This window comes from Carya illinoinensis, chromosome 6 (genome assembly GCF_018687715.1).
Source record: "Carya illinoinensis cultivar Pawnee chromosome 6, C.illinoinensisPawnee_v1, whole genome shotgun sequence".
In the NCBI taxonomy this organism is placed as follows: Eukaryota; Viridiplantae; Streptophyta; class Magnoliopsida; order Fagales; family Juglandaceae; genus Carya; species Carya illinoinensis.
In genome coordinates, this window is record NC_056757.1 from 35,841,106 (window position 1) to 35,861,207 (window position 20,102).

General features: G+C 36.0%; 2 protein-coding genes across 2 annotated transcripts; one reads left to right on the forward strand and one right to left on the reverse strand.

Annotated features, from left to right (window-relative positions):
- Nucleotides 1-391: 391 nt before the first annotated feature.
- On the reverse strand, nt 392-9,867 carry LOC122314158 (aspartate--tRNA ligase, chloroplastic/mitochondrial-like). Its single transcript, XM_043129567.1, has 15 exons — nt 9,437-9,867; nt 8,992-9,135; nt 8,611-8,720; nt 6,242-6,353; nt 6,030-6,101; nt 5,103-5,194; nt 4,884-5,004; nt 3,577-3,699; nt 2,718-2,913; nt 2,414-2,601; nt 2,248-2,319; nt 1,954-2,052; nt 1,737-1,817; nt 1,212-1,269; nt 392-813 (listed from the first exon to the last, which is right to left on the reverse strand). Exons 1-15 carry the CDS (start codon nt 9,782-9,784, stop codon nt 644-646), a joined length of 1,986 nt encoding a protein of 661 aa, XP_042985501.1. The 5' UTR covers nt 9,785-9,867; the 3' UTR covers nt 392-643.
- Nucleotides 9,868-14,720: 4,853 nt separating this feature from the next.
- On the forward strand, nt 14,721-18,575 carry LOC122314055. Its single transcript, XM_043129437.1, has 3 exons — nt 14,721-15,099; nt 15,644-18,192; nt 18,283-18,575. Exons 1-3 carry the CDS (start codon nt 14,913-14,915, stop codon nt 18,355-18,357), a joined length of 2,811 nt encoding a protein of 936 aa, XP_042985371.1. The 5' UTR covers nt 14,721-14,912; the 3' UTR covers nt 18,358-18,575.
- The last annotated feature ends 1,527 nt before the right edge of the window (nt 18,576-20,102 follow it).

Here is a 20,102-nt window from a genome sequence, read left to right on the forward strand (position 1 = left end):
GATCAGTGAGATAATTATCGTTCCATTAGCATAATGCAACGATGTTGTACGTACTATGACAAGGAAAAAAACGAGTAGACTCTGGTTTCTTTGGCTGAAGAGCAATCAAACCGGCCGGGTTGAAGTGTTGAACAATGGCCAATCGTCCTGCTTGATATAACACGCCTACACCTATTAATTGCCGTACGTTGTGCATAGCGTATATTAATTTGTTGTCTGTGTCATTTCATGGTACAGAAATAATAATATTCATAAATGGAGATTATGAATATGTTTGGTATCACAACTATTTCAGATATTATATCTCAGATATTTCATTCTCAAACACAACAATTTTCAATTTCAAATCTTCAACTTTTTAATATAATCTAATCATTACAATTTTTCCAAATTTCTAAACAAAACACAAAAAACAATATAATTTTTTTTGGGAAAAATTCCATAGACCAACTCCATTGTAATAAACCATAATTAACAAGTTTGTGGCTATATGGTATAACATAATTAATAAGTTTGTATATCTACGTGAAGGAAAAGAAGCATCTAGATGAAGGAGAAGCTTCTTTTATTGTTGTCTAAACATGAGGCAATATCAAATGAGTGAGTTTAAATCTGTGATGTAGATGAACAGTTGAACAAGAAACTATCGGGTTTGAAACGATAGATCCTTCAATTGCTGGGGATCCACCTCCGATGGTGCCCGGGTGAGGGCACACTGTGCGGTTGTTGTCTTTGGGAAAGCTATGACATCCCTGATAGAACTAGCACCCGCCAACAACATAACCAATCTATCTAATCCATAAGCGATTCCTCCTGCACAGGAAAATTAGGACATCCCTGTGAATAAAGTTTCTAAGAATGGACTGACATTAAGCTGTTTCAAAAACCATTTTTGCCGATACGAATGGTTAGACCAGCCAACAGGTTGTATTTAGATCAAGGTTTCTGCGGTGCCAATTTACTCTACAAGAGTCCTGGGCACAACCATAGAGCCCCGAGAAAACAGCCCAATTTTCAGGCAGAGAATTATTCATAGAGATATCACATAAATGGTCTTTTTTTCACAAGTCTAAAAGACATTGGATGTAACACAACGATACCCACATTGATGTTATAATTAGCAGATTCATTCAAAGAAGATACGTATATACATATAGTTGTGTAAAGGAATGCAAGTAATGAACATTTGTTGACAGCATAGAGTCTCGTACCATGTGGAGGAGCACCCATGTCTAATGCCTCCAGAAGATAGCCAAACTTTGCTTCAGCCTGTAGAGTTGACAAATTACAACATTAGTGGGAATGAAAGTAAAGTTGTTCCGCTCCACCTCAACCAAGAAATGCACGTCCTTTCATTACCAAGGCTGAATTGATTCAACTAATCACAGTCCTTCAGCCTTTTTTTCCCTCTCTTTCCTTCTCTGGCTCTTATTTCATAAACTCCTTCAACACCATTACCTACTAGACTTTCAAACCCTCTACAGAATTATAATTTTCAAGCCCAAACAAGTCACTTGCAGCTAAAGTGAGGCAAGAGTTTATTTATCATGTTATAAGTAAGATGACAGCATACAAGAACACACGCCAATGCAGAATTTGAAGAAAAATGAACAATTACAAAATGTAAACATATGGAGACATTGAAACTACAAAAAACAAATATCAACCAAAAAATAGCCATAATAAAAAGTGTGCAGCGCCAACAACATTATACAAAAGATAACTGATATACTCACCTGTAGCGGGGAGATGCCGACAATTTCTAAAACCTTTAGTTGTATCTCACGTTTATATATTCTCAAACTTCCCCCACCAATCTGAGAGGACCAGAGGAAACAGGGAAGCAACACATTTGTTTAACATCAAGGAGAAAATTAACTGTGAAAGCTTCATGTTTGTAGATGCTATAAAATAGAAAGAAACAAAAATAATAAGAAGAAGATAACAATTCACCTCTACTCCATTGTAAACCATGTCATACGCCAACGCACGAGCAGAGGCAAGATCATTCATGTCTTCTGGATTTGGAGCAGTGAAGGGGTGATGCAAGGCCTGCAAAACTATAAGTTTATGCATACATACACAAATGTAGCAAATGTGCAATGAAAAATGACTCCCAACATCATTGTGATGATATAACATCGAGAAAGAATCGATAGTAGAGATGTCATAATGGGAATTATCACACTTTTCTGGAATAGCAAGGATGTATTACATATATTCACACTTTTGTAACATTCAACATACCTCGAGCCTCTGGTCTGAATCATTCCACTCAAACATCGGGAAATCAGTGACCCACAAAATTGAATGCCTGGACTAAACATTAGACAAAAGACAAAAAAAATAGATCAGAGAGAATGAGAGGTGTGTTTATACACATATCACACTGGAGGGCAGATTAGAAACTCACATGGTCAACCAACCCCAACTCGTGAGCCACAAACACCCTCAGACGATCAAGAGTTCTATTTACTGATGCGTCTTGACCCACTGCAAACAACATAAGATCACCTGGTCCAGCAGAGCATCGACTCAGCAGTCGTTCTTTGTTTGTAGGATCCAAACTTGATACCATTGCAGAAATTCCCTCAAGACCCCCTAAATGAGAATATTAAAACTGTCAAGGGTGGTGGAAACAGAATATCTCTTCACCTTCAAAAATACATGCCCACCCGCCCGCAAAAAAAAAAGAGGAGGAACAAGAACCATGTTACCATCATCTATGACCTTCAGGAAAGGCAAACCCTTAGCTCCAGCTTTTATAGCTTCATTGTAAATATCACCTTTCTTAAGAGCTGTATTTGAATAATTTTTAGCACCTGAGGGCACGCAGATCACTTTGATAACCCCCCCACTTTTCAATGTATCTGAAAAAACCCTGAAGGGGGATTCTGAAAAAATATCAGATACCTGCAACTCCAATCAACAAAGTCCTATCAATAAAAGCCAGGCAAAAAGGAAAAACTTTAAGTATACTAAATCAATTATCATAACAAATCATCAACATGAAAATATCAAACAATTCAGTCTTTGCATGAACCTTATGAAAGGAACTTCTATAGCCTAAGTTCTCATACAAGATAACTATAAAAGAAAGTTAGAACAACAACTGCCAATTCTGTAACATCCAGAAACTTATACACTAAAAAAACACTTTTAGGTTGGATTTGGATTGGGTGACTTAAAATCAATATTTGAGTAGCAATTTCCCATATAAACTGCTCATTATGAACCTCTAGATGATGCTTGCAAGTTATGACAGAAAGGAGAGATTTTTGCTGCATCAAATCACAAATTAGTACCATTACATTCATTGCTTACTGTCATCAATTAAAAAATGTACATTTTGTGCTACATTCAAGCTATTTGAACTAAGATTGAAAATACAGCAATGACAAGAAAGAGAGAAGAGAACCATATACACTAACGGTTACTTTTGTTATTTTTTTTAGAATTCAGGAGTACAAAAAATTATATATTACCGACTGAGTTATAACGTGGAATCATAAAAACTGTCATGTAAGACCAGAATTGCAGAAGTGCCGATATAAACAAGTCAGTTAAGACAAGTACATCTCTCAACTCAAGATCAAATCTAAGATCTGGCCTGTCAGAACCATATCGATTCATTGCATCAGCATATGTAAGCCTTGGGAAAGGGTTCGGTAGCTGAACACCTTTTATCTCCAGAAAAACCTGCAAAATATATACTTCTGTAATCAAACCTTACAATTTTCAGACATTAGACTGATGCTATCTTCATATATAGTGAACATACAACACGTCATAAAATATACAACTTGATGGATAATATCTGGCCATACGATCAGTAGGCTCAACTATCAAAACAAAAGTATATCCAAAAACTACTTGTGGAGATGTTTCGACAGGCTTCTTGAAAAGGTGTCAATGAGTCTGGATTGGTTCTTTGGCAAGCTTAGCTAATTACAAGATAAACCCTAGCAATGTCAGGCAGCTCAAAGGCGCCTTGTTGATATACTACTATCTGCTTTCACCAGTTACTACGAATCAATCCTACAGTTCAATAATTAATTTTATACTAGCCTCAAAGAACCATGTGACCAATTGACCATACCTTCTTCTAGTTGAGCATTACCATTCATTACATCAATTAGAGTTTATCTTACCTCTCTATTGGAAAAAGGCCTCGTTTGATTATACAGATGAGATGAGATGAGATGAGATGAAAGTTGAATAAAATATTATTATAATATTATTTTTTAATATTATTTTTGTTTTGGGATTTAAAAAAGTTGAATTGTTTATTGTATTTTATGTAGAAGTTTGGGAAAGTTGTAATGATCAAATGAAATAAGTTGAGATGGTTTCTGCAACCAAACGAGAATACTCATTGAATCTGATTCTACCAAAATTATCATCGGCTATAGTGATACTGTTTTTTTCATTGATAAGTTACACAAACACTTAGTGGTTTTACACCCCCCCAACCTCACCATCCATCCCATTCTCCAGGGGAGGATGGGGGTGTTCCATTTGAGACGGAGCTCATTGGCGACTACAATGATACTATATCCTTACTGCATATCACGAGTCAGAGCATTCCAGTAACATTTCACTTTAGATCATCTGTCTCCCCTTCGCTTCCTTAACCCTATGCCTTAACCTTAACATGATCATTCCCATACCTATTAAGGAGGTTTTCTTCCAATTCTTCTGACTCGTTTGTTTCCTTCTCCCATCCCTGCCGTTCCCCCATTATCTTCTAAACATAAATCAGAATTCTTCTCATACCCATGCAAGGAAGTTTGCATCATCTTCTTCAAACTTATTTGTTGAACCGCCACTTGATGCTTCTCATAAACAAGTTAGATCTTCTAACCTACACCATATAAACTAACCTTTCTGATCAAATCCTCATTAAGCCTCAACATGTCCTCCAAAGGAGTGAAAGCCATTTCCATATCTAGCTGCGTGAATTCAGGTTGTCTATCTGCTCTTAGATCTTCATCTCGAAAACATCTGCAGGGATGCGATGAAAACTTGAATCTTAAATTTCATTGATATTGCTACAAAATATTGTCAATACAGGATCAGACAGCCAGGCAAAAAAAAGTTACCTTGCTATTTGATAATACTTATCGAAACCAGAGACCATTAACATCTGCTTAAACAGTTGCGGGCTTTGAGGCAAAGCATAGAATGTTCCTGGCTTCAAAATAGACATTAGTGTGAATAGTCCTGCTGGTCATGCAGCTTAGAATTGCAAGAAATAGATAAAATGTGAACATATATGATTCTTAAGAAAATTCTCAGATTGAAAGTACCCGGAAATTCTAAAAGATATATATTAGGCATTAAATAGTAGGTATATATGCACATTCATCTATTTCATAAGTCACTAGGTCTATAATCATTATGTAAGGTTCTTACACCTCATTAGTAGAGAAACTCATCTCTGTCAAGTATCTTCAAGATAAGGCTATATATCATTGCAGTGTTCTTTTGTCCAAAATTCAAATGCAAAAAAATAAATATCAGTTCACAGAAAGCATAGCTTCACTTAAAAACTACTCATTTGTGTGAATATATTACCATGACCAATACACTCAGGAAAACAAACCAAAAATGGCATGTTAAAGGCACTTGAGAATTACATAGTCGAATTCGTGCCTTCAACATACAATTAAATTGTGAGAAGTGACCAACTCAAAGGCCAGATTTATTTTATATTAAAAAAAACCTTATTTAAGGAACTAAAGGCAGCATCTTATACTTTCTTCCACTCATATCGTTTGGGACACTGTAATATTAGAAGCATTATGATGATTTTAGGTTATGGGACGACATCTAGGATTAGTTGCCACGTTAGAGCACCTCAGAGAAAGATAGGGAGAGGAAAAAGGATAGAAATGGAAATTTCAAGAATATGCAAAACTTACATGCTTGAGAGTAAATTGTGAGTTGATTGTATATGAGGCTTGTTGCATATAACTGGCAAGAAAGTATAAGCACAAAATTAGTGGCAGCTGAAAAAATATAGATACCTGAACTCTGGAGGGTACCAAATAATCCCGTGCACCTTCTGGAGTAGATCTAGAGAGTATTGGAGTCTCAATCTACCTTATAACCATGAAAACAATCAATGGCAGATAACAGTCTATAGGTAATGAATTCATTTTTCCAGATGAACGTAGAAAGTAGTGAAAAATAAGCACACTTCCAAGACACAAATAGACAACAATTTACAGAATGGTACCTCTACAAAACCATGTGTGTCCTCCAGATATCTTCGAATAAGTTTAACCACCTTATGTCGCAGCATTATGTTGTAATTCATTTGCTGCCGCCGCAGATCAAGACATCGATATCTGATAGCATGTAGATAAGTTTTTTTTATCAGCATATATCTCAGAAATTCACACCAATTACAACAAGCACATTTACCTTGGTATGAAAATATAAAACTACCACAGATCTACCAGCTCCACCTCAATTCCAACTCAAAAATTAATTTTTTAAGAAATAAAGGAGTCCACCAGAAATTCCATTATGGTGCTTTATACTATGGAAGAAACTCCATGAACCAAGGTGATCACTAATGAATAATAACCAACCACATAGGGCAAAAACATGAGATCTAATTGGATAAGTTATTAGAAATAAAATAAGAATTTATGTAAAAAATACAAATAATATGACTAATGCAAGTGAGAAACATTGGCAAAAACTAAAGGAATCAGGACTGTGTGCGGATAAGGTTTGGTTTAGGTTGTAGGGATACCCATCACACGGGTCAGTTTTCACTGGCTTTCAGAAGGTTGGTGGTCAGCTCGGTCAGATAGCTTGGTTTCTACTTAACATCTGACCAAAAATTCAGGGTACAGTGTGGGTGTAGACCAAAACCAACATTGCAGGTTTCCTGTGAAGCTGCAAGATCGAGAGGACAATTGCTCTTGAGATATTTCTCAGACATGCTAGGGATTTTTTTTCCTAAATCAAATAGCCAAAAACTATAAATAAATAAATAAAGGGCGATCCAATACAAACTCCAAATTTCTAGTTGAGAACAACTCCCAAAGACCCAAGCATAAATAAACACTCAGCGCTACATCCATGTATTTTAACATATTCACCTGAAGCCCAAACAACGTCACATCACTCCAAAAATCTAACAAAACTCATTTATCCGATTCTTGAGTAACTGATTTGTGATTAAGATAAAACTAGACAAAAGCCCAATTTCAAACAAACTTAAACAATGCTACCAAGGTTTTGGAATGTTAGAGAGCCCTTGATTTTGAACTTGAGCTTCATGATCTGAGACTTAACAACAAGATTTGAGGTTTGGGGTCCCAGAGAACAAATCCAAAAGCTGAGTGGTTTTGAGTCACAAAAACAAGATGAGAACATATGAGATCTAATATGAGAAATACTAAGGGGTTGTTTGGATGTTGAGATGGTTTCATCTCATCCCATCTCATCTCATCACAACTCAACATCCAAATACCATTCAAACATACACTTTTTAAATTCCAATTTTCAACTTTTTCATTTAATCAATTACCTAATCATTACAACTTTCCCAAACTTCCAAACAAAACACAAAAAATAATTCAATTTTTTCAAATCTCAAAACAAAAATAATATTAAAAAATTATATTCTGACAATATTTTAACTTCATAATATTTTTATTCAACTTTTCTCTCTTCTTTTCCAAAACCCCATAAAACATCATAACTCAAACCATTTCACTCCTTTTTTTTTTATAAGTAAACAATTATATTGATATGAATAGGCATAGCCCAAGTACACAAGATGGTAAACAAAAGGTCACACCTATTTAGAGAGAAGTAATAGAAACAAAAAAATCATGAAAATTGACACCACAAAAATCTACAGCTGTGGCCCAAAGAAAAAAAGTGCTAACAAAAAATAATCTCAGTTCTACTAGTGAGCGCTCATTGTCTTCAAATGTCCAGTTGTTTCGCTCCCTCCATAGGCACCACATGATACGAATCGGGACCATTTTCTGCACTGCTGCAATTTGTGGGAGACCTCGTAGATTTATCCAACTGGCCATGAGCTCTGTCACTATGGTTGGCATAACCCAATCTAAGTCCATTCTATTAAACACTTCATTCCATAAAGTTCCAACCACCTCACAATGCAACTATAAATGATCCACAGTTTCACCATTTTTCCTACACATGCAACACCAATCTACTATGATCACCTTACGTCTTCATAGATTATCCGTCATCAAGATCTTACCTAATTTCACTACTATTCACAGATCATTTCACTACTATTCACAAATTTATCATCTCATCTCGTTCTCCGAACATCCCATAAGAAGAGAATAGAAAGATCTAATGCTTGGCTGGTCAGAGGGCTAAATGAAACAAATGAGACAAAAGTGAGATAAGAGGAATTGGGGAGAAAAGCAAAAGGTCAAAAGGTTCATATGAGAAAGGACTTTTTTAATATGCGTGTATATGCACACCAGCCTTGTGATTCTATGAACTTGCTCAAACTAACAAGAAAACTATAAATACACCTGGAAGACATGGTGTCCGGCATAGATGAGTCAGAAACAAAGATGAGAGTAGTTTCAAGCCAGCTACCTCAAACGAATCTCCTCCTTAATGGAATCTTTTGCATCCTCTGCCGTAGTAACTAGGAATGGTAGCTTCGATTTCACAGCATTCAATACTTGAACATGCTCTGCAGTAACCTGGATGTATAGAGAATATCAAATTGAATGAATGGAAGGAGACAGTAAATAACGCATATGCCAGGTGAGGGGAAAGTGATAACAAAATGACGTGATCTTTAATTTTTGTTTTGGTTTTTCGTGACCACACACTTGCATTTCTCTTTATCGCACCAGCACTAAGACACTTGTTAAAAAAAATGCACCAGCACCAAGAACATCCAACATTGCACCGACCAACATGGCCAAATAACTTTGATAACTAGGTAATCATAAATGAAAAAAGGTTCACCTCTATCAAACCGGTTTTCATTTTCTTGTTGACCGACTCACTAGGCCGAGATCGAACAATGCCTTCCACGGAGACCACATACTCAAGCCTCGAGTCATTGATAGTGCTATGCGCATCAGGGAACTCATCAGGCAGCGTTGTAATCTAAAATTTGACGAAATTGACATTAAAAAAAAAAAAAAAAAATCATTCCGCGAAAGAAAAAGGCAAATCAAATTAACAACTGCACGAATTAGGAAGAGCAATGATATGTGTACACGTGGTACAGTAACCATTATCATCACCACTTCCACCACCCAATACCATCGTGGCAGTATCAAATGCATCAATTGTTTTTCTGAGAGAGAAAAACAAAATACTTTCTTCGAAGTGAACCTTCTAGCAGATATAGCAAAGTCTGTACGGATTTTTTCTTTAATTTGATTAACTAATTAAGAAAGCATACCTGAACGGTACCGGTATGGTCTCTGAGATTAAGAAAGGTGAGACCACCGTGGACGCGGTGGAGCGCGACCCACCCGCAGAGCCGAACCCGTTTACCCAAATCTGCGACGGTTAAGTGACCGCAGAAACCGGTCCGGCTGACCCATTCGAGAGAGTTTTCGAGCAGGGATGATGAAGATTTGGGGATGGGAATGCGGGTCCCGGAGGTGGATGAGGAAGCGCAGACGGAGAAAACGGCTCTGTTTCTTTGACGTTTTTTGGGGGAGGGTTTAAGAATTGAGGGGAGGAAAGAGAGAGAGTTGAAGCGGAGGGATATTAGAGGGAAGGCTCTGAAGAGGAGGAAGGACATGGTAGAGTTTTCTGAGGGAAAGAGGGAGGTTTTTGCGTGAGAAAGATGAATGAGAGGATTGGTGGGGTTTAAGGACCAGTGTGCGAGAGAAGAGCACGTGCGTGTATGGACCATGGATACGATGTATAGAATTTTTCTTTAAATTTGGTTCCGATTACATTTTTTTTAATAAATATAATAACTTCATTCAAATAAAAAAAATTATTAAAATAATTCAATCAAAAATTTTATATACAGTCATTTTTATGTATTCTTTTACACACTCTATTGATGTGATTAGTTGAGTATTAAAAAAAATTGATACAACCAATCACATTAATAGAATAGAGAATGCATAAAAATAATAAAAAAAACTGTATGCAATATTATTCTAATTCAATTATATAGACATCTCATGATAACAAGCTGCTTGACCATATTTGTAATAGAATGCTACCAAATCTTTATATCCTCCACATTTTTACAAAACACAAGCAACTAAAATAACACCTTGGGCTGGACGATCCACTTCATTCAAATTCAGTACTGTGACAATGGTTTGTATTAGAAAATCCATATGATAAATAAATTGCAAACCCCTCAGAATTGCAAGAGCTTCCACGGAATTAACATCACAAGCCCCTTGCACCACATTGCAAACAATATATAAAACAACATCTCATTCATCTGCTAAAACAGCACCCACCTCGACTTATTCAAATATGAAAAAACAATCTCGTCTATACTCCACTTAACACCTTCAAGAGGTGGTTTTTTCTATAGGAGATAATGCTTTCTAGTTATTACTTGTATTTGGGGATGTACCTGATAATAGTTTTTCTTAATAAGTTGAAACCATTATGAACAGTCACAGCAGGTACAATGTACTTCTATTGGAAAATAGCCATATCTCGTGCATACTGAAGACTCCAAGCAATTTTAAAGCAATCAACAAAATTTATATTGACCGCATGTGTAGCAAACTGATAATGAAAAGCACCAACACCTTGACAAGAATGAAACTCAATAAATATGCCAGGATATTTCTAAAGTCGTACCTCTTAAACCTGTTCACAATGAATACAATTAGAAACTTTCCGCCTGTTTATGACAGAATGGACAACTTTCATCTATCGTTGAATGTTTCCTTTAAAGCATTTGAGTGGTAGGAAGAATATCATAGCAAAGTCACCATGTAAAATTCTTTATCTTTCTCGTAGGGCTGAAAATTCGTTGAGAGAAAAAGAGAGAGAGTCAGATTGGGGGAGGGGGGGCAGAGGGAATCGGGATGCTGGGCATATAACCTATGATTGTTTTGGTACTGGGTTTGAGTTTTAAAAAAATCTGAGTACCGGATTTAAAATCCGGCTCGGGTGCACCCGGATTTTAGAAACCGAGTACCGGCCAGTGTGTTTTTTGGGCTAGTGCCCGTAATCGGAACCCAGTTATATGGATTCCGGATCGAGTCAGAAAAAAAAAAAAAAAAAAAAAAAAAAAAAAAAAAAAAAAAAAAAAAAAAATCCAGCCCGGTTGCCCGACCCTACTTTCTCGAAGTATGCATATGCCATATGGATTTTCAAAGACGTTTGCATAAGATAGTAGTAGAGCTCTCCCATATATCAGAATTTGGACTACATTTGGCTGCTCTTCTATAAGCAAATTTGACTGAAAATATATATATATTTTTTATCAACCCAAATTAATTTGTCTTGTAGACCAATAAAACTAAATGGAAGCTTCAATGTAGCCTATTGTATTTCAACTGAAAAATTTATGGACAGTTTCTCCCTATTCCATCCACTAAGGAACCTCCGTATCAACGAGCTCACTTATGACAACATCATAATCCAAATCACCTCCAGTAGTGAAAGGTATAAAAACTGGAAGCCAATAATCCTTGAAAATTCTAATGTTTTGATCAGTCCCAACTTGCCACATACAATGATACAACATTGTATTGGAATCCCCTTGCCTGACTAATCCCTCTCCAAACATAGGAATGATAGTTACCTAACGAGAAATCAAGAAAAAAAAAAAAAAAAGGGAATATTTAAGTTTAAAATATAATATTTTAATTTCGATGCATTTTAGTATACTGTTTTGAAATTAGTTATATATATACATTATATGTAAATATAAACTGATAACTAATAGAATTTTTATATATGTGAGTGTGTAAAAAAGTATAGATATTAGTATCAAAATATAATATTAAACGGCATCACAAATTTGAGTTAAGACGCAAAGGAAAAAACAACCGAAGGAAAAAAATAAGATATTAAAGAAATTATTCGAAGTAAAGAAATTTTAAAAAAGAAAGAATAATATAATATTATTTCATTTTATTATATAAACCATGTCGTTTAACTTAAATGAGTTAAACGGCATTGTTTTATAATTAAGTTTAAAAAAATAATAATAGGAAACCACTTGATTTGGTTTATAACAACGTCGTTTTGGATTAAGCTTCCCCCTCCCATCATCCTCGTTTCTCCCCTCCTTGTCTATGTCGTTTCTCTTTCTTCCTCTCATAACTCAAGAGTCTCAAACCCCATAGTCGTGGAGCCTAGCCCCCCACAACTGCTACGACTGCCATCCATAGAAAATCTTCCTTCTTTGTAATTGCTTCTAACCTTCTCACCGACTTAGGTCCCCCAACCACTTTCAGCCTTTCAAGTGATACTCATTTCAAGTCTTCCGATTAGTTTCTTGTTCTATTGTTGTCTTCTTTTAAAATCTCCATTAAAAATCATATCATGGATTCTTGGAGTTGGAATGTTGTGAATATGAACTTATGAATCTATGTTGGAAATTGTGATCGGGATAGGTATAGAAATCGTCAAACCAATTAGTACCCACCATCGGATTTCAACCAATTCTCTCTCTCCCAACCTGTTGATTCGGTCAATTTGCCTATGTTGATTTGAGGCAAATTAAAAACATATCGGTTCGGTTTTCAACCCTACTTCTAAATTTTATAATTAATTAAATGTCATATAAATTTTAAAAATATATATTTAAAATCTTCAAAAAATTTATAGTCTTAAAATATATAAAAATGTCATTCAATTCAAGAAAACTACAAAAAAAAAAGGTCATTAAAACAGTCGAGAACGAAAATATGGCTCGAAATGGTTGGAACAGGTTACAATTTGGAATGTGTTGGAAAAACTAGATCAAAGTACACAATGGAAACGATATTACCTCGTTAGAAATATCTTGAATCTAGTGCAATTATTCTACATATTTTTTATCATCATTGTTCATCTAAAATCTTCACTTATTAATGGTGGAGTGTGACACGTGATAGCTCCAGAGCAATACCCATATATTCTACAATCTAACTATCGGGACTAGAGAAAACTATACTATAGAGAGGTTTTCTATGTTTGTGCCACATATTTTTCGTCCAAAGGGGGAGAGGTTATGTAAATAGTGTAAGGCCATTTAAATTCATTAAGTGGCGCTTCATAAATCGTAAGAGAATGAGCTTTCTTACAAAATGAAACGAAACATGAGGTTTAATTTATCGGGTATGATACTGAAAATGGAAAATTCCAACCGGAATGACAGGAACGAAACTAAATTAAAAACTGTGCTATGGAGACCGATTGAATTGGAAAGTTCTTAACCGTTACCTTAGTCTTATTCTTATCATTCAACGACAAGGTTTCATTATTGTACGATGTCTATGAGTAAAAGGAAAGTGGAAAAGTAGTGAGATTTATGGTATTACTTTTATTTTTTTTGGAGGAAATTTATGGCATTACTTTACTCGGTTTTATCACAAAGATTCCAAATTTACAGAGCAATGTCGATGAAAAGCTCCAAGGATTGCATAATCAAAAGTTGGAATTGGAATTTTTTTAAAAAGAGTTTAGAAGGGAAGAAAGAAAAATACATAAATATAACGGTATTCAATACCATTTAAATCAATCATTGCAGTGAAACTCGTATAGAACACAAAATTGTGAAGTAGATGTATAAAATGTTATCTTTATCCGTACCCAGTTTAGAGTATTATCAAGATTTATAAAAGTAATAGAAAGAATCTTTGATTTTAGTTTCTTATGTTTATGTTTTCAAGTGTTTTGTTGTTGAGAAATGATATTTGTAATCGTAGTTGTACAAATGTCACGCAGTCTTTTTGAAAAAAGTGAATTAATACGAAACTCACATGAAAAAACTAACTTTTTAATCGTAAACTCCACTCTTTTTCAAATCGATTACGTAACGTTTGCGCACTCCACAATTATATATAATATCATTTTTTTTTATTTTGAATATATTACATGGCACCACATGCATCAGAAGAGGGCCATCTAGTGGTAACATTTAGATGATTCAATAACAGTACTCAAAATGTGAAAAATAGATATATAAAATGAGTTCCAAAAAAATTTATGACTGGTGTTATAAATCTAATAACCCCTACTTCATTTGTATTTCTCCCAATTTATATACTAAAATTTGGAGAAAGAATTTTAGGAAGTTTTTTTTTTTAATATTACCATAAAAAAAATTTAAAAAATATTGCCATCGTTATAATATAGTTTGTATCCAATTGGAAAATCTAAGACGTAAAATAAAGTAGAGAGAAAATATATATAGAAACTTTATTTTTTACACACTTTAATGTAGAAAATTTCAAATTAATTTGCAAAAATATGATGAATATTTTGATTTTTTTTTTCTAAAATTAAAATAGATTTCAAGCAAAATTCAAGTAGAGATAATTTTATAGAATGGATTGGAAAATATTTCATAAACAAATCATCAGATTTCTAAGACCGATCAGCAACATCCACACCAAATTAAAAAGCAAAAATGTGTAACGGCTAACCCGCATTCTCACAATCTATGCCTTACAAAACAATTTCACGATCTAACGGTTACAACCTTTTCTTCCCCACTCCCAACGGTCAAAAAAGCCTCGCCCTTTAAATTCCCCAACTCCCCCATTCTCTTCGAAAACTAGCCGTTACATCAAATCCTTCATCCCCATTTCTCTCTGTCTTTAATTGTAATCCTTCAACATCCTCACATCTTGCCATTCTTGCTAAAGATTTCACCATTTCGCTCTATTATTTTTAATTTTTTGTCCTGAAACAATCACTATCAACCCGTCATTCAAGTCTCAGAGTAATCCATGGCCGTGCCTTCAAACAAATCATCTTCCTCGCAAGCGATTTTAAGCAGAGCAAATCTCAATTCAAGAAACTCAGAGAGTAGCAACCCCATCAGAAGGAGTTTCAGTGGTAACCCATTTACGAGACCCTCAATTGTTGCAAACCCGAGAGGCTTCAATCCGAATACTCCGGCTAATAGTCCTTCTGGTTTGACTCTTTTAATATTCTTGATTTCTTCCGTTTCCTAGTTGCTTTTACGATAATGATAAGGTCTGTTTGGCTTCCCAGAACGTAGGAGAGAATTAGAATAAAATGACAGTAAAGATTGATTCCCAATGTATCTTTCTCTTTTATCTTTTTTGAATTTTCAAGAAATAAAGACGAAAAATGAATTCTACGCGAATTGAGCCTTTTTGTGATTAACTAGCTATGTGATTATTTCATTGGGTGGATGGGAAATAGTTGCTACGAAAATTTTCCAGGAAAATATCTTGTCGCAAGGATCAGTTCTCTCTACCGTCACAATCAAGACTCCAAGACGTATATTTGTCTCCTTTCTTTTTCTATACTTCGAAATGGATAGGTTTTTCCAGGAAATATCTTCATTTACTGTCTACTATTCAGCATCGAGTTTTCTCTATGTTATTCAAAGTTTTCTCTGCAACTGAACAATTGGGGTTTTACCTGCGACGTGAAATTTCGGTACATACAATTTCTTATTTATGTTCTTTTCCACGTTGACGAGTTGCAGACTTTACGCGAAGAAACTCGATGGGGAGAGAAGGTGTAGCTTTTTTGCGAGATCACGAGGACAAAGAAAACCCAAAAGACCAGAATCCGAAACAGGGAAGAGTCCGATCCCCAGCTTCTTTAAAGGGCATGAAGAATTTCATGTCTCCGACTATCTCAGCGGCTTCTAAGATCGCCTCGTCTCCAAGAAAGAAGATACTGGCTGAGAGGAACGAACCGGCTCGGACTTCTCTTTCGTTCTCCAACGAAAAAAAACCGTTCCGGTCGGTGACATTCTCAGATGTAGTGGAGGATATCGATGCTAAGGCAGATACTGGATTGCAAGAGATCAAGATTGGAGCTGCGGATGCCAACGAGGCACTTCTCACAGCTTTTTCAATTTCAGAAGCTTTGAGATGCGAGGAAGTCTTTGATCCTGAGGTACCTCTGAGTTCTGAGACGGACTCGAAATCGTCGTCGGAGGGATCTGATTGTGTTAATCTTGACCAGACTTTCCAGACTGAAGTCGCGGATGACAAGGAGGAGGCACCTCTCACAGCTTCTTCAATTTCAGAAGCTTTGAGATTCAAGGAAGTCTTTGGTCCTGAGGTACCTCTGAGTTCCAAGATTGACTCGAAATCGTTGTCGGAGGGACCTGCTTGTGTTAATCTTGACCCGACTTTCAAGACTGAAGTCGCGGGTGACAAGGAGGAGGCACCTCTCACAGCTTCTTCAATTTCAGAAGCTTTGAGATGCGCGGAAGTCTTTGATCCTGAGTTACCTTTGCGTTCCGAGATTGACTCGAAATCGTTGTCGGAGGAACCTGATTGTGTTAAGCTTGACCCGACTTTCAAGATTAGTCCCACTTCTTCGTGTTGGTGGTCGTGTCCTATGGTAGCGCCTCTTGATGCGGACCCTTCATTGCTTCCTTATGATCCTAAAGCTAATTACCTCTCGCCGCGACCTCAGTTTCTACATTATAGGCCGAATCCACGAATTGAGCTTTATCGCAACAAGGACGGTGGTGGCAGACGACTCGAGGAAAGCTTCATTTCCGGAAGCTTTTCAGACACTGAAGTTACGGAAGAAACAGAGTCTGATGATTCACGGAAAGTAAACGAGGATGTTTCTTCAGTTGAACCAGTAAAAGAAGAAGAGCAGCAAGAAGAGATCCATGTTTCTGAAACTAACCCCGGTAGCACTGATTTGTCAGAGGACGCTACTGAAGCAAAAGGAGGGTCTAAGCAACGCTTCTTTGCGAGGTCAATATGGATTGGGCTGCTCTTGGTTCTCTCGGTTGCTGGCTTATCAATCTCAGTTTCTAATACTCCACTCATTGATCCCTCTGTGCTTAAAGTGTCTAACTTCTTTAACAATTATGACTCGTATGAAACTGCTGGATCAGCAAAAGCAAAATTTGATGGCCTAGCTCGAAATCTTTTTCTGTGGTATGCTAACTCCATCTCCTTCGTCTCCGCGCTGGCGCCAAATTTCGGAGGCGTGCATATTTCGGGTCCCCTGAGTTATTGTAACTTGACCACTTTGCCTGAGGATATTCTCGTTGATGATCTTATGTTTGGGCATAGTCATGAGGGAAGAGGAGAAAAGTTTGAACATAGTATGCTGGGTTCAATGAGGGAGACGGAAGTTGATATTGAACCACTGGAAGAGGAGGGTTCAGAAAGACTTGATGACCGGGTATATGGAGGAGAAGTAAGCCAAGAGACTGAAGAGGTTTTAGAAGAGCACGGTGCTTCAGAATTTGAGGAAGTATATGGAGGAGACGTAAGCCAAGAGACTGAAGAGGTTTTAGAAGAGCACGGTGCTTCAGAATTTGAGGAAGAGCTTCAGGCTCTAGAGGAAGATCAGGTGACTGAACTAAGTAATTTAGGAGCAGAGAAGACCGAGGAAGAAGTTTTCGCTGCCGGTAACCATGGCAGTCGGCAGCAAAGTAACTATGAGGAGCAGCCCGTTATGGTTCCACTGGCTGAAGAAGTTCAATCTGAAGTTTCGGGGGCTGGGGAACTCAACGGTGAAAGTGAGACAATTTCCCCCGCCAAAATGGATTCACGTAAAGTAGATGTAATTTCTGAAAGCGCAGAATTTTATGCGACAAAGGATGGATTTTTCAGGGAGAATATGCTGGGAATTGCTGCTTTACTATTGACACTTTTCACTGCCACAGTTTTCATCCACGTGAAGAAGGAAAAAAACACAACCTCAAGTGCCGCTCTAAATGCAGAGCAGCCACTGCCGATTAAGAAACTGGATTTCAGCCCAATGTCGGTTAGCACTGAGCATATTTTCCTCCAGCGACCATCTTCTAGGAACTGGCCGACTGAGGTGGACATGGAGGGAGAATCATGTCCTTCGGAAATGAGCAGCTTTCAGAGAAGCTCGTCTTACAGTAAGAAAGGAGGACTCAAGGAATCGAGTGAAGCACAGAGCCAGAAGAGGAGGGAGCAGAGGAAGAACTACAAGAGAGAGTCACTTGCCTCTTCCTCAGATTACTCCATGGGTTCGTCTTATGGGAGTTTTACTACGTACGAGAAAATTCCGATCAAGCACCACGTAAGTTATTCAAGAAAACTGCGTATCTTATTTAATACAAAAATCTTGCAAACTGGGTAGTAATGCATGATGCTTTTGTTTCTTTATCAGGGACACGGAGACGAGGAGACTGTAACTCCGGTTAGGCGCTCGAGCAGATTCAGAAAACAAGTCACTTCTCCATGATGAAATGACTACGAATCTGTTTTATTTTCTGCCTTCCCCATTGCGTAGCTGCGCAATGGTATAATGTGAATGAGCAGATATTTAGTTGCTTTTTTCAAAAAAGAATTTGATTGCTTGTAAGTACTGTTGTTGGTACCTCTACGGATCAGTAGTTTATATCTATCGCTAATCTCAGATCCTTCTGACTTTTAATTCCATCATATTTATTGTTCACACCATTCTTATATTTTTTTGAATTTCACTAGAAAAATCCAAATTCATTATCATCATCAGGAAAAAGAGTAGTATTCCAATTTCCACCCGTCGTAATTTGATGAACTCCTCCACCAAATTCCATTATCATCAGGCACTTTGACTTTACACATATGCTGGAGATTGAAACCCAACAGTGGACCCCATCATCACTATAGGCCGAGGGTTGTGCCATTCGGCCGATGACATTGCCTAATGTCTTTTTCAATACTGCCTCTAATCTCTTTTATCTCCAGACTCCACCCATCACCTAAGTTACTGTTTGGTCATGAAAAATTTTCATTTTAAATATAAAATTTTTATTTTATTATTATAATTTTTCTAAATCTTCATATAAAATATAATAAATAATTTAATTTTTTTCTTACTTTTTCAAATCTCAAAATAATAATAATATTAAAATATAATATTTTAATATTTAATTTTAAAACTCAAAATTTTTATCTAAAAATTCTCAGTGACCAAGCAAAACCTAATATATAAATATTAGGTTAATGACATTATTTGGGTTCCTTCATGGTACTCCTTTCTTATGAGTTAATATAAAAATAAGGATGCGCTATTAATGACATTATTCATTAGATTAATTTTTATCATTTTAATAAAAAAAATACTTATATGAATGTTGCCATGTCAATATAATATATAATAAGAATGCAAAAAAATTTGTAAAAGATAAATAATATTTACAATTATAGAGTCTACAAATGTCGCGCTTTTTTAAAAAATAAATACATATAAAATAATAATTTTTTAGTAATAAACTCAATTATTTTTCAAAATAAGTGTACGACATTTATACAACCAATCTAATATTACTGTATGTGACACTTTATATAATAAGATGATAAGGGTAAGTGGTGCATGAGATCTAACATTATTTGAGAATGAGAAGGTCTTACTCTTTATAAGGTTTCAATAGAGTTTCAATTATATTATTAATCGGTCATTTTAGAGTATAAGATATGTGGTTTGGACCTTCTATTGAAAATTTACAAAATTGTGATACTCCATATGATAAGGATAATGGTAGGTAGTATATGAGATCTCACATTGTTTTTTCTAAAGTTCCAATGGAGTTTCAATTATATTATTGACCGGTCATTTTAGAGTATATACCATGTGGTTTTGATCTTTCATTGGGGCGTTATAAAAATTGTGATACTCCATATGATAAGAATAAGAGTAGGCAATGTATGAGATTCCACGTTGCATGAAAATAAAAAGTTATTGCTTTTTATAAAGTTATAATGTGGCTCTGATGGTTTGGATCTTCTATTGAGACGTTATAACTGATATCAGAGTCCATCCCAATTAGAAATGTGGGATTTGAGTTATGTCCCCTACTATGGACTGGTCTGACGAGGATATCAAAAATTTATGAGAGGAAAATTATAATGCTCCTATATGATAAGAGGATATGGATAAGTAGTGTATGAGATCCCATGTTATTTATGAATGAGAAGTTATTAACTTTTTATAAGATTTTAATG